The 14,675-nt window shown below is 55.7% G+C and overlaps 1 protein-coding gene across 1 annotated transcript; it reads left to right on the top strand.

Moving 5' to 3' along the window:
- Window positions 1-1,993: 1,993 nt before the first annotated feature.
- ARHGEF16 (Rho guanine nucleotide exchange factor 16) lies at window positions 1,994-12,956 on the top strand. Its single transcript, XM_054292081.1, has 14 exons — window positions 1,994-2,557; window positions 3,534-3,585; window positions 3,970-4,139; window positions 5,092-5,148; window positions 5,550-5,710; window positions 6,137-6,289; window positions 6,642-6,771; window positions 7,489-7,563; window positions 8,351-8,443; window positions 9,421-9,575; window positions 10,487-10,666; window positions 11,460-11,533; window positions 12,292-12,393; window positions 12,817-12,956. The coding sequence occupies exons 1-14, from the start codon at window positions 2,012-2,014 to the stop codon at window positions 12,954-12,956; spliced, it is 2,088 nt and encodes a 695-aa protein (XP_054148056.1). The 5' UTR covers window positions 1,994-2,011.
- The last annotated feature ends 1,719 nt before the right edge of the window (window positions 12,957-14,675 follow it).

The following is a 14,675-nucleotide window of genomic DNA, read 5'->3' as shown; positions in this document are numbered from 1 at the left end:
CACCTCCCCCGGTACCGGAACACCGGCACACCCCGGGGCACACCGGCACGGTCTCGGGGGCCGGACCAGCACCTCCCCCGGTCCCGCCCCGGTCCCTCCCATCCCTCCTGGTCCCTCCCATCCCTTTCGCCGCCGCCGCCGCCGCCGCCGCCGCGCTGGCTCCGAGGGGCGCGGGTAGGTGCGGGCGCGGCGGGGTCGGGGCTGGGGCGCTGCGGAGGGACCGGGGAGCCCGGGAAGGGTCCGGCACCGCCATCGGCACCGGTACCGGGGCTCCAGGGCAGCCGTGCGGGCGGCGGTTCCGAGAGAGCGGCTGCCGAGCGCCTTCCGGGGAGGGGACGGCGGGACCGGCTGTGCTGTCCCTGCCGGGCTCGTCCTGCCGCGGCTCCGTCCCCGCTGTCCCCGCGGGTCCCAGCGGTTCCAAGGGGTGGTTGGGTCCGTGGCAGAGGGGTTTGGGTGCTTCCCAGGGCTGTATCGCTGCTCATTTAGAGCCCAGCTCCCTGCACCGAGTTACGGTGCCCTTGTGCCACCGCTGTCGATGCCCTGTGTGGCCCCCGAGCTTCCCTCCATCCCAGCACCGAGAGCTGTGCATGCTGCCGCCCCCAAACCCTCTGGGTTCAAGCTTGTTTATTGCCACCAGGGCTTGGGATGAGCGTTGTCCTCAGGCAGGATGGGGTTAAGAGCGGAATGTGATCCGAGGGACACTTGGCAGAGCTCTGGACATAAAGCATGTGTCCCCCATCCGAGGACAGTGGAATGAGCAGCATCTCTATCAAACGAGCTGTTGTTGATGGGTCTGTGCTGTCCTCCTGCCAGTCATTCATGCAGGGAAAAGCACGGTCCAGCCTTGGTTTGTTTCCTGGTCTTTGAAAGAGAACAGCTTGGAGATGGCACTGGCACACAATGGGACCTCAGTTGAGGACAATTAAACATAATTTCTCCCGAAGTTATGTAATAGGCAGAGGGCATAAAGAACTCTGTCTGCTCTGTAGGTGCATGGTTCTGTGCGTTGCACAGGAGGGGATGAGTGACCTTAACCCCACCTGGGAAGCCCCAGGGACTGGGGCAGGTGTTTCTGTGAGCAGAGTGGTTTGGGGCAGGTACGAGCTTGGAGGAGCACAGGGTTCACAGCCAGGGAATCCACAGCCTGAGGGAGGTGGCATTCAGGAGGGTGCAGACCGGCTGTGGTGGCTGGCAGCACCCCAAGGGGGAATGAGGGGCCACGGAGGTGTGGCAGCAGCAGGGCTCGGGGAGGCTCCATGCCTGTCTGATTCAGGTCTGAGCCTGCCCGGTGCCTGAGGCAGGGTCTGGCTGCTCCATGGCCTGGCTGGGATTAACCACTGCTCCCATGGCCTGGCTGGGATTAACCACTGCTCCATGGCCTGGCTGCTCCATGGCCTGCCTGCTTCTGGTCCTGGCTACTCCCATGGCCTGGCTGCTCCATGGCCTGGCTGGGTTTAACCCTGCTCCATGGCCTGGCTGCTCCATGGCCTGGCTGGGATTAACCACTGCTCCATGGCCTGGCTGCTCCATGGCCTGCCTGCTTCTGGTCCTGGCTACTCCCATGGCCTGGCTGCTCCATGGCCTGGCTGGGTTTAACCCTGCTCCATGGCCTGTTTGCTCCTTGTCATGGCTGCTCCCATGGCTTGGCTGCTCCCATGGCCTGGCTGCTCTATGGCCTGGCTGGGTTTAACCATTGCTCCATGGCCTGGCTTCTCCCAGTCCCGGCTGGGTTTAACCACTGCTCCCAGGGCCTGGCTGCTCCCATGGCCTGCCTGCTCCTGGTTCCTGACCACGTTCTGGAGCCCCTGTCTCAGCCCTGGCACACAGGTGGCCCCACAAGGAGCGATGTGGTGACAGCATCCCCAGTGTGTCCATACAGGCCTGGCCTCAGTCCTGCACTGCCCTAAGGTTCCTATGGCTCAGCATAAATTCCTGCTGCCTTACTGGGAGTTGTTCAGCCACCTGTCTGTCTGTCTGTCCTCCTCAGCTTGCTGCTCCCTCAGCCACCACCATGTCTCGGGGCTCCTCTGCTACCTCTGTGGATGACAAGACCTTGCTCCTGGAGTACCGATGCCACCCAGTGCGGCCAGAACCGCCCAGCCCGACATGTTCCTCTGGGAAGCTCAGCCCCACCACGGCTCCCAGTGCCACCTCAGTGTCCCCCCTGGGCTCCCCCACCTCGGCCGAGCCCCGCCGCATCGTCCTGAGCACGCACAGCCCTGCTGCGCTCAAGGTGGGCACGCAGCAGCTCATCCCCAAGAGCTTGGCCGTGTCCTCCAAGCCCAAGAACAGCCCCTCCAGGCCCCAGAGCCTCGGGGCCAGCCGGGAGCCCCTGAGCCCCGACCCAAAGCGGGCGGCCGTCCCCGTGCTGGCCCTGCAGGCGGAGGATGAGGATGATGGCGGAGGGGCCCTCAAGCGCAACCTGAGGAACATGTCCTACCGCGCGGCCATGAAGGGGCTGGGGGCTGACATGGAGCCAGCCAAGGCCCCACCATCACTGAAACCCGTGTCTGAGGATGGCAGCACCCTGCCTGACCGCAGCCCTGGCAGGAGCAAGGTGGGTTTAACCCCTTCTGTCACCCCTGTCGGGCAGGGATGGGGTCCTGCTTTCCTGGTGGTGACAGAGGAGCTGCAGGGCCCACAGCTGCAGTCAGTTCTGAGCCTGGCGTGGTGACTGGTGCCTTGGGAAGCTGGAGCAAGATGGGTTTAACCCCTTCTGTCACCAGCTCCCAGAGGTAGGGGCAGCAGTCTGGGGGGCCTGAGAGCTCTGGGGGGATAATTCCTCATCATTAGTGGGCTTGTAGTGGGCTGGCTGGGACACGCAGGGTCTGCCCAGGGCTGTTGGTGCAGGTGGTGCTGCTGTAATTGGGCTTCACCCACAGCTGAGGGAAGGCAGGTGCTCCTTGCTGGGCTTTCCCTGTGGACTTTGGGGAGAGTAATCTTCATCCAGGGAGTGCAATCTTCACTTCACGGAGTGGCAGCAGCTGCAGGGGATGATGCAGGAGTGAGTAGGGATGGGGTCCTGCTTTCCTGGTGGTGACAGAGGAGCTGCAGAGCCCTCAGCTCCAGTCAGTTCTGAGCCTGGTGTGGTGCCTGGTGCCTTGGGAAGCTCCGTGTCACCAGCAGATGCTGCAGGTCCCTGGAGAGGCCGGGAATAGCTGACATGGTTTTGGTGGGGAGTGGAGCTGGATGTTTGCAGGGTGGGGCTGGCCGGGAGAGCGGCTCCAGTTGTACACAAACATGGGTGAAGCACGTCTGGGGAAAGGGAGACTCCAGAGCAGGCAAAGTCCAGGTGTGAGAGAGATTTGACAGCAGCAGTGCAAGTACAGAATGGTTCTGAGCGTGACCCTGGTTATATGGGCGGTGGAAGCTGAGTCACTTGGGTAAGGCAAACAGAGCCCACACAAAGCCAGGCTGAAACAACAGGGTGGTGTGGGCCAGCTGGCGCAGGTAACTCCCCCTTTTCCTGAAGGAGTTTTCCCAGTGCCTCAGAAGTGTGGTAACCACAGCAGGCTCTCCTCTTGCCCTTGCAGAAAACCCTCGGGCGGAAGCGGGTGCAGAAGCGTGGTGGCTCCTTCAAAGACCGTGAGTGCTCCTGTCCCCTGTTCCTCAACCAAGCAAATCCCTGCAAGGCTTTCCCCACTTTCCCCATGGGCAGTGCTGCTCCCTGCCCATGGCTCTTGTCTCTGTTTCCCTGAAGCAACAGCAGCATTGCTGCCCTGCTTTGCCACTCCTGGGGCTGATAACACTGCCGTGGCTCCCAGGGAAAATGGGAGAGCTGTGGGAGGCTGCTGGGAGCAGCAGCTGCTGGGTAATCAGTGCAGTGCAAAGTCCAGCCTCATCAGGGAAGTTTCTGGCCCGGAACTCGTGGCTCGTGGCCAACAGGGCAAGGCAGCCGTGCTGGGAAGGGAAGCCATGAGCTGGGAGAGGCTCCAGTGCTGTCCTGACCCCGTGTCTTGTCCTCTGCAGAGCCCCAGCTGTACCAGGAGATCCGTGAGAGAGGCCTGAACTCTGTCAGCCATGAGTCAGACGAGGACTTGCTGGAGGAGGCCCTGCCGGAGGAGCCGTCCCCTCTGGGTGCTGCCATCGTGGTGCAGAGCTACCGCCCGGCCCAGGTCACCTGGAGCCAGCTCCCAGAGGTAGGGGCAGCAGCCTGGGGGCTCTCAGAGCTCTGGGGGGATAATTCCTCATCATTAGTGCTTGCACTGGGCTGGCTGGGACACGCAGGGTCTGCCCAGGGCTGTTGGTGCTGCTGTAATTGGGCTTCACCCACCGCTGAGGGAAGGCAGGTGCTCCTTGCTGGGCTTTCCCTGTGGACTTTGGGGAGAGTAATCTTCACTCCAGGGAGTGTGATCTCCACTCCAGGGAGTGTAATCTCCACTCCAGGGAGTGTAATCTCCACTCCAGGGAGTGTAATCTTCATCCAGGGAGTGGCAGCAGCTGGTGGGGGCTGGATGATGGAGGAGTGAGTGGTGATGGTGTGTGATGATATGTGATGGTTTCTGATGGTTTGTAATGGTTTGTGATGTGTTCCTTTGGTGTGTGGCGGTGTTTTGCAGTGTGTAATGGTTTCTGATGGGTTGTGATGGTTTCTGATGATTTGTGATGGTTTTGTAATGGTTTTTAATGGTTTGTGATGGGTTCCTTTGGAGTATGCTGGTGTGCTGCAGTGTGTGATGGTTTGGGATGGTTTATGATGGTGTGTGCTGGTGTGTGATAGTGCATAATGGTTTCTGATGGTTTGTGATGGTGTGTGCTGGTGTGTGATAGTGTGTAATGATTTGTGATGGTTTCTGATGGTTTGGGATGGGTTCTGATGGGGTGTGCTGGTGTGTCACAGAGTGTGATGGTTTCTCATGGTTTGGGATGGGTTCCTTTGCTGTGTGCTGGTGTGTCACAGTGTGTGATGGTTTGGGATGGTTTCTGATGGTGTATGATGGTTTGTGGTGGTGTGTCACAGTGTGTGATGGTGTCTCACCGTTTGGGATGTGTTCCCTTGCTGTGTGCTGGTGGGATGGGCCGTGGGGTGGCTGACACAGCCCCAGACTGCACTAGAGGGCGTGCAAGCACCGTGGTTCTGCTCATCCCCAGGTCCTGGAGTCGGGCATCCTGCAGAGGATCTCCCCCGAGGAGCGCAAGAGGCAGGAGGTGAGAGAGCCCTGGGCTGTGCCAGGGAGCACAGCAGGGCACAAAGGCTGTGGGACACATGTGGCTCTGGCAGGGTCAGCTCCAGGTGGAGCTGGGCTGGGCTCAGCTCATGGTGCAGCTGCTTCCAGCTGCTCCAGGGCTGGGCAGTGCTGGGAGGGCTCACCTGCACTAACAGGCAGCTCCATTGGTTGCTGATGGGAAGGGAAAACATCCTCATGCTGTGGCTTTTTAACGACTGAGTGTCCTAAAACACACTGGGATTGTTGGTATTGGCCAGGCCATGCATGAGGTGACACAGAGAACCAAGTAATTTCCAGTGGCTCTGTGCCAGAGAGTAGAAATAAGATTTAACAATTAATTCCTGGCTTTTTCCGCTGTTGCATCTTCCCTGCTTTCTCCAGGCAATGTTTGAGATCATCACTTCTGAGTACTCCTACATGCACAGCCTGAACATCCTGGTGAGCCACTTCATGAGGTCAGAGGAGCTGAAGGAGACCATGACTCAGACAGAGCACCACCACCTCTTCTCCAACATTGGGGACATCCTGACAGTCAGCAAGAGGCAAGTGGAGCCTGGGAGGGGACCCTGAGCTTTTCATTGGTAGTGCTAAACCAACCATCCCTTGGATTGTTGAAGGGACTCACTGGGAGGTGGGGAGGAAGTACCTTGGGAGCTGTGTCCGTGTGGGAAGGCAGCAGGAGGAGGATGCAGCAGCCCTGGGAATGGCTGTGGGGGTGTTGAGGGCTTGTGGCTTCCTGATGGGGCAGAAAGTAAAACCTCATGGAGGGCTGAGGTGGAGGAGGGATCCCATGCAGGAATGGAGGAAGCGTGTGCCTCTGGGGAAGGCGTGGATGTCTCAGCTGCTGGAGCTGCCCTGCCAGAAAGGATCCAGGCCCCAGCTCCTCTGGGAAAACTGGGGAAAAGCAGCAGTGGGAACATTCAGTTTGTCCAGTGAGTCATGTGAGCCTGTTCAAATTCTCTCCTCAGCTTCTTTGAGGACCTGGAGAAGCGGCACCAGGAGCACCTCCTGATCCCCGACATCAGCGACATCGTGGAGGAACACGCCTCGAAACACTTCAACCCCTACATCAGCTACTGCTCCAATGAGGTCTATCAGCAGAGGACGCTGGATAAGCTGCTGTGAGTTCAGGGCTTGGGCTGGCCAAGGAGCTGCCTCAAAGGGCTCTGGGCTCCAGGGACTGCAGAGATCCATAGCACACAGGGACTTGTTCATCTCCAGGCCAAGTCTGAGTCTGTTATTGGTACATCTGTGGCTTTTCCCACCTTTTGGTGGGCTCACCATCTCTCTCTGGGTGCTTTTGCACCACCTGCTGTGAGATCAGTCCTGTTTCTGCCCAGCTGGGCACTCCAAGCCTGGCAGAGCACCCCAGGCAGTGCCATCACTGCTCTGCATTTCCAGTGTGTGGAGAGCTGCTGGAAAATCCTGACAACTGAAGAACAGAGTTAATGGAGCTTTCTTATCCTGTTCCAGAACCACAAACCCCTTATTTAAAGAGACCCTGAAACAAATTGAAAGGAAGCCAGAGTGTGGAGGCCTGCCAATGATCTCATTTCTCATTCTGCCCATGCAGAGGGTAACACGGCTTCCTTTGCTCTTAGATGTAAGTAGTCACACAGTGGCACTGCTTGGCACCTCTGAAGAGGTGACTCTGCTATTCCCTTTGTTTGCTGAGCCTGGGACAGCCTCTGCTTGGACTTCCAGCCCTCTGGAGCTGGGCCCTGGGTGCTCCTGTATTCAGGAGAAGCATTTGGATAACTCTCAGGCACATGGTGGGATTCTTGGGGTGTCCTGTGCAGGGCCAGGAGTTGATCTTAATGGGTCCCTCCCAGCTCAGCATATTCTGTGATTTATATCCAGAGCAATCTGCTTCTCTGGAGGGTGTCAGGTGTGCAGCTTAAAGCTCTGTGAAAGACACTTAATGTCTTGGTGCCACCCATCTGAGCCACCTGAGCTTCTTCTGTGCCATACCTGGGTCCCAGGGTGGAGTGGCACAAGTGTCCTGGTCAGGCAGCCCAGGAATGGAAAGCAAGTCTTGCATTCTTCATGGAAATCTGCTCTAAATGGCCAAGCTGCTGGATGTGGGGTTTCCAGTGACTGCTCCCAGTCTGTGGGGGTTGCAGGGCTGAGGGCCAGGGGGTGGCCAGGCACATACCAGACATGAAACCCCCAGATTCCCATCTCCCAGCACTGTTAAACCTTCCTGTGACCACTGGGGACAGCTCAATCAATGTGTGACATCCTGAAATCCTGGGGGAGCAGCTGATGCTCTCTTCTCTGGGGTGCAGTGTCACTAAAGCTTCTTATCTTGGAATTCCAGACCGTGCAGCAAAAAACAAACGCGCGCACCGCAGCGTACGGAGCTGCCACCCGCGCTGTGAAGGCCATCAGCAAGGTGAGGCCCAGCTGCCAGCCCTCCACCTCTCCTCCTGCCAGCTCAGCCCTCTGCAGCACTGATCCAAAGCTGCCATTCTGGCCTCATTTCCCTCCCAGCATCAGTTCACTCGAGGCTCCCCTGCTCCAAACAGCTGCTGGATGAACGCACCTTTTCCCTTCTCAACTTTGTCACCTGATCTTGGTTTGTTCCTTTTTCTTGTTCTCTGTTCTTTCCTCTTTGGCCCATCTTTGTCCTTCCTGAAGCAGCTCTCACCGTGGTTTTTGGGGATTTCGGCAATGAATGAAGCAGAGAGGGAAGTGTGGAGGGCAGTAGTCATAAGCTGTGCCCTGTCTGTGCTCCTGGATCTTATCTCCCTGTTTTTTCCACCATGCCAGTGGTGACTCTTCCTTTCATCCCCCTGAGGAGCAGCTCTTGGCAGCACATTCCTGCTGCTCCCAGTCTGTCCTGCTCTCACATCCGAGCAGAATCCTCCCCTCTGTGTGATTGTTCATCCTCCTGCCTTAAGCTCTTCTCAGATGATGAATTCTTCCTCCTCCTGTTGCTCCTCAGTTCCGGTGCAGGTTCACTTGAGTCCTTCTCCAGGCAGAGCCCATGTGCCCTCTCTGCAGGACAGCATCCCACTACCTTTTCCCAACCTGGCATGAAACCTGTGCCAGGGATTGTCTGTCTGTTTCTCCTGCTCAGGGCAGCAGGACAGTCCCTAATGCTGGGGTCGGTGAGGGAGATGGATGGACTCAGTGTCTGATCCTTTTCCACTTCCCTTGGGATGTTTTTCTCTTCCCAGCTGGTCAAGAGCTGCAATGAGGGAGCTCGGGCTATGGAGAGGACAGAGCAGATGTACACCTTGCAGAAACAGCTGGAATTTGGGAAGAAGAAGGTGAGGCCTTGTGGAAGTGGTGGTGGGAAGTCTTCTGGGGCTGTTTAGACAGGTCAGACCTATGATGGGAATCCTTCTGGGAAGTCTGGAGTGGTCTTCCACCAGGCAGCACTGACAGAACCAGAGGACACAGTCTCAAGCAACATCAGGAAGGTATAGGTTGGATATTAGGAAAAAATTTTTCACCAAAAGAACAATAAAGTACTGGAATGCTCTTCCCAGGGAGGTGGTAGTATCACCATCGCTGGATGTGTTTAAAAAAAGACTGGACATGGCACTTGGTGCTAGAGTCTAGGTGTTGGACTTGATGATCTTAGAGGTCTCTTCCAACTTCATCATTCTGGGATTCTGTGACTGTTGGATGCAGGCAGTTTCTAAAAAGTGTAGTAAAGCCATGACAGTGTTGGGGTCCAGAGGCTGCATCTCTGGTGTGCTGGAATGGGGTGCACAGCCCCCTGGAAAATCCTGTCTAAAAGACCCTTAAATGTTGTGACAGTGTTCACAGGGGTCTTAGGTTGAGGGAAGAGACGAGGATCTGACTCCATGTTCCAGAAGCCTTGATTTATTATTTTATGATATATATTATATTAAAACTATACTGAAAGAATAGAAGAAAGGATTTCATCAGAAGGTTAGCTAAGAATAGAAAAAGAAGGAATGATAACAGAGAGTCTGAGCCAGCTGACTGTGATTGGCCATTAATTAGAAACAACCACATGAGACTAATCACAGATCCACCTGTTGCATTCCACAGCAGCAGATAATTATTGTTTACATTTTGTTCTTGAGGCATCTCAGCTTCTCAGAAGAAAAAAACCTTAAGGAAAAGATTTTTCGTAAAACATGTCTGTGACAAAACGCATGCAGTGTGTCCATCCCAACTGACCCCAGGGCTACTGCAGGCTCACTCCCTGCCTTGATTTTGCCTGCTGCTCGTGAGCAGGGCAGTGCCTGAGTCTTTTCTGGTGCTGTTCCAGCCTTTCCCACTGATCTCGGTGTCCCGGTGGCTGCTGAAGCGAGGGGAGCTGCACCTGCTGCTCTCGGAGGAGGCTGGAATCTTCCGCCGCGGCGCCGGCCGCCTCTGCCACCTCTTCCTCTTCAACGACGTCCTCATCATCACCAAGAAGAAGAGGTGAGGGCCCGGCCTTTCCCTGAAGAACAGCTAGGGGGATTAAACTCCAATTTCCCCAGCAGAATATTGGAATAATTACCAGTATAGCCGGAGTGGATGTGCCTGAGCTTGTCTGGCCCTTGGTAGCGGCACTGTGGTGTTTCACCCCACAGACACTTTTGGCTGGCTGGGTGCTGCAGTTGGCACATGGAAACAAGTCCAGGCTTGCAGGAGCTCTGGTGGTGCTGGGATGGAGCTTCCCCCCATAACAGGGGCTGCTCCTCAGGTTTCCCTCTGCCAGAGAAGCTTTAAGGCAATGGTGAAGGAAAGGAGTCGGTTCTGATGGAGGGTTTGGATGCAGAGCTTTATTCTGGCCCACAGGCCTCTGAATGCAGCACCAGCTCCAGCAGAACTCCCTGAGCCCGTGGTTGCTGCTCCTTTAACCCCGGGGAGAGGGGCAGGGAAGGGGTAGGGAGCCACCAAGCAGGGACAGGAGGGGAGGGACAAAGGGACAAAGGACACCTGGATGGCCCAGTGCCCCCCAGGGGTAGAGGGCATCCTTTGGATCTGCCAATCACTCCGGAATTCCATGATTGACAGACAGGGCTGGGAGGGGAAAGGAGAGGTGACTGACACACCTGGCAGGGAATTATCAGGGGAGGGACCCGAGGTTCTGAGGTAAACCCTGAAATCACAACGCAACAGCAGAGAAATCTGTGAGATTTCCCTGTTTCCACCTTGTCAGCTAGAAGTGTCCCACCAGCGGCTTTGCCTCAGTGGGTGGGTGGCTAGCAAATCCCCAGAGCCATTTCCCACCCTGAGCATCAGCTCCAGGCTGCTCTGGCAATGCTGCTGAGCCTCCTGTGCCCTGCTGGGAGCTGGGAAATGGCCCAGACCCCACAGCTGGGTCACTGCTCCTGTTTGTGCCACAGTGAGGAGAGCTACACGGTCATGAACTACGCCACGCTGGACCAGGTCACCGTGGAGAAGGTGGAGAGCTCAGAGCCACCCTCCCCTCCTCCTGGCAAGGCTGGTGGGCACCTGCTCCGAGTGGTGCTGGAGAAGGACAGCGAGGGACGGCGGGAGGAGGTGGTGCTGTCAGCAGAGACCCTGTGAGTGCCATGCTGGGATTGTGCTCTGGCTTTTGGGATGAACTGGGAATCCCACACTGGGATTGTGCTCTGGCCCTTGGGATGAGCTGGGAATCCTCTGAGGCTTCTGTGACAGTGTTCACAGGGGTCCGAGGATGAGGGAAGAGACGAGGAGCTGACTCCGTGTTTCAGAAGGCTTGATTTATTATTTTATCATATGTATTATATTAAAACTATACTAAAAGAACAGAAGATAGGATTTCATCAGAAGGCTAGCTAAGAATAGAAAAAGAAGGAATGATAACAAAGGCTGACTGTGATTGGCCATTAATTGGAAACAACCACATGAGACCAATCACAGATGCACCTGTTGCATTCCACAGCAGCAGATAATTATTGTTTACATTTTGTTCCTGAAGCATCTCAGCTTCTCAGGAGGAAAAATCCTAAGGAAAGGATTTTTCAGAAAATATGGCTACAGGCTTCTGCAGATCTCCCTTTACCCCCACGCTCCTCCTCCTAGAAATTGAGATGTGCACAGCCTTCTCCCAGGCTCTGTTCCTTCCTCTCTCCTATATTTCCCATATAATTCCCATATCAGCTTCCCCTGTCCAAGTGAAGCAAAGCAGCCAGGCCGTGTGTGCCACTTGGGAAGTGTCCTGACATTGAATAATCTGATCAGTGTGACTCCCCTGGAAAGCATTTATCCTGCTGGGGATGTCCCAGCTGCTGCTGGCCACATGATGCTGTGCTTAAGGAGCTAAAATCCACAGGGATGCTGTCCTAAGGCTCTCTTTGTGTTTCCCTGTGGCAGGAGTGACCGGGCCAGGTGGATTGCAGCTCTGATGCACAGGGAGAAGGAGCAGCCTGACCAAATACCCAAAGGAGGTACCGTGTGCCCAAGGGCAGCCTGGCTGTGCTGGGATTCCCTGGCACACCAGAGCATTTGCAGGCCCAGGTTTCTGCCTGGTTCTCCTTCATTCCTGGAGTGGAGAGGAAACCCCCACACTGTGACAGTGTTCACAGGGGTCCGAGGATGAGGGAAGAGACGAGGATCTGACTCCATGTGTCAGAAGGCTGATTTATTATTTTATGATATATATTACATTAAAACTATACTAAAAGAATGGAAGAAAGGATTTCATCAGAAGGCTGGCTAAGAATAGAATAGGAAAGAATGATAACAAAGGCTTGTGTCTTGGACAGAGAGTCAGAGCCAGCTCACTGTGATTGGCCATTAATTAGAAACAACTACATGAGACCAATCACAGATCCACCTGTTGCATTCACAGCAGCAGATAACCATTGTTTACATTTTGTTTCTGAAGCCTCTCAGCTTCTCAAGAGAAAAAATCCTAATGAAAGGATTTTCCATAAAAGATGTCTTTCCATAAAAGATGTGACACCACGCCTTGCTCCTTAGGAGTTGCCTCCCATGAAGTTATCAGTCACAATTGACCTTAAATGCATTTCCTGGGAGGCACAGTGGAATTCCAGGAATGCCTTCAGCTGTTTTTAGAGGAGGTTTGACAAGCTTGGAGGGATAAGGGGCAGGGACAGGAGGGAATGGAGCATGCTGTGCTGTGGAGCACTGGGTGGGGGGTCATGGCCCCTGCTCACTGTCCCTGCTGTCCCCTGTCCTGCAGACCTGAGCCAAGTGGAGATCACCCGTGCCTACCTGGCCAAGGAGGCGGATGAGCTGTCCCTGCAGCAGGCAGATGTTGTCCTGGTGCTGGGGGAAGAGGATGGTGAGTGCCAGGGGGCGTGGGGCTGGGTGTGGGGCAGGCTCTGACCTCAGCACAGCCGGGGCAGGGGGTCAGTGATCCCTGGGGACTGGGTTTTAGCAACTGCAGAAGCTTCCAGGAAGCTGTGGCACTGGCTGGTGCTGTGTCCCAGCAGGTGACAGTGGCTCCTGGGGGGCTGAGGGAGGTGCCACTGCCAAGGATCTGTAGCCCTTCCTGGCCCTGTCAGCTGCTCTGTTCTCCCCTAGGCTGGTGCTGAGGGGAGCGGGGCTGATTCCCCCAGGATCCACAGTCCTTCCTGGCCCTGTCAGAGCTCTGTTCTCTCCTAGGCTGGTGCTGGGGGGATCAGCTGTGGGATTAGGAGTGGGGTTGGTTCCCCCAGGACCTGCAGCTCTTCCTGGCCCTGTTACCCTCTCTGTTCTCTCCTAGGCTGGTGCTGGGGGGAGCGTTTGCGGGACGGGGAGCGGGGCTGGTTCCCCCAATCCTGTGCCAGGCCCATCACCAGCCGCGTGGCCGCCGAGGGCAACGTGCGGCGCATGGAGCGGCTGCGCATCGAGACCAACGTGTAGGGACAGCCCAGAGGGACCCTCCTCTGCCTCAGGGAGCCCCAGACCTCTGCAGACTGAGCCCACGGAGAGGAGGCACAGCAGAGCCTTTCTTCTTGAACTGTGCTGGTGTCAGATCTCATCAGCCAGGATGGGTTTGTGTGGCAGCTGTGACACAACAGCTCCGCTGTGAGAGCTGGCACCGGGCACTCCTGGCAGCGCTGGCACTGGTGACCTGGAACAGGCTCTGGGAGCAGCCAAGGGCTTGGCTCAGGTTGGGAAGCTGGAGCTGTTCTGGGCTCTGAGGTGCCCGTGCCACCATGGCAAACCTGGAGCTGTTCTGGGCTCTGAGGTGCCCGTGCCACCATGTCCAGGCTGGAGCTGTTCTGGGCTCTGAAGTCTCTGAGGTGCCCGTGCCACCATGTCCAAGCTGGAGCTGTTCTGGGCCCTGAAGTGCCTGTGCCACCATCTCCATCCCTGCAGCACCTGCTGCACACCTGCTGTGGGGAGAGCACACCCCAGTCAGGCTTTGTTTGGAGCTTAAGTCCACGTGCTTGGCTCATTGCTCAGCCCAGTTTTTGCTCCTGTTTCTCTTTTTTCTGTCTCTCCCCCCATGATAATTCTTCGGCCCTTTGGGCAGAGCTGTGCCCTGCACAGGTGAGGTGATGCCAGACACCTTTGGGTCACTTGATGAAATACTTGATGCCAGAGTTGTTCCCATGGAGTCAGCTCTGGGATGATGTGCTCCAGGCAGAGGATGAGGAGCAGTGCTGCAGCTCCCACCTGCCTTTCCCTCCTCCCAGCTGGGGAGGGGGCTCAGCCCCTCACACCCCGTGCAGGGGACATGGCTGCTACAATTTTGGGGTGCCAAACTTCACATTCACTGTTTGATCAAGCTGTTCAACTGTAAATTAACAATAAATTCTTGGATACCAATGGACCACGTGTTCTCTGTTAGTGGTGAGTGTCCCTGAGCATGAGAGCTCCAACCATGAGCCCTAAAATGAAGCTTCATTCTGCTGGTGGCATTGCATGTTCTGACACAATATCTACACCTCATGAAACACTCTTCTGTCACCTGGAGCAGCTGTCAGGTGCATTTGAGTGAGACAGACAAGATAAGTAGAAACTCAGCCAGGCTTTCTGTTTATTTCTTTTAACTGTGGAGAAAGTAACATTTTCATCAGTGCTAAATTAGAGAAGAACCAAAAAGGGAGACAGTACAAGAAAAGAGGAAGCAAACAAAATGGATTAAGAAAATATGAACAGGAAAAGAACATTATATAAAAATGCAGCTACAAGGTTTGCTCTGAGCAGCTGCCAGGAATCCTGGAGCTGCAGCTGGAATGGGACAGGATGGATCCATCCCCATGTTTAAGGCTGTTCCCATGTTCTCCTGGAGCAGCACCAGCATCTCCACCGGCCTCCTCCTCCTCCTCCTCCCAGTCACTGGAACCTTCCTGTGATGGCCCAGGAGCTCCAAGGCAAAGGGGAGCTGAGGGATGATTGTCTGGGCATGAGCAGCACCACTGGCAGCACTGATGGGCTCATTTGGCACATGGACAAAATCTTCCTGCTCCCTGCTCATCCCACACCCAACCTCACCAGCACCATTTTGGTCCTTCACTACACACTCATATTAACATTTCTTCACAAGAATGACAGCTAATGTAAAACAAATACTGTTAAGGAAGAAATAAAATAAGGAATTAGCCCAAAATGACAAGTTCTATACAGATTAAA

This window comes from Melozone crissalis, unplaced genomic scaffold (genome assembly GCF_028551555.1).
Source record: "Melozone crissalis strain CALT ecotype California unplaced genomic scaffold, PUWL_Pcris_2 ptg000107l_1, whole genome shotgun sequence".
In the NCBI taxonomy this organism is placed as follows: domain Eukaryota; kingdom Metazoa; phylum Chordata; class Aves; order Passeriformes; family Passerellidae; genus Melozone; species Melozone crissalis.
Note: the sequence above shows the minus strand (reverse complement) of the source record. Positions and strands in the feature narration are given on the sequence as shown.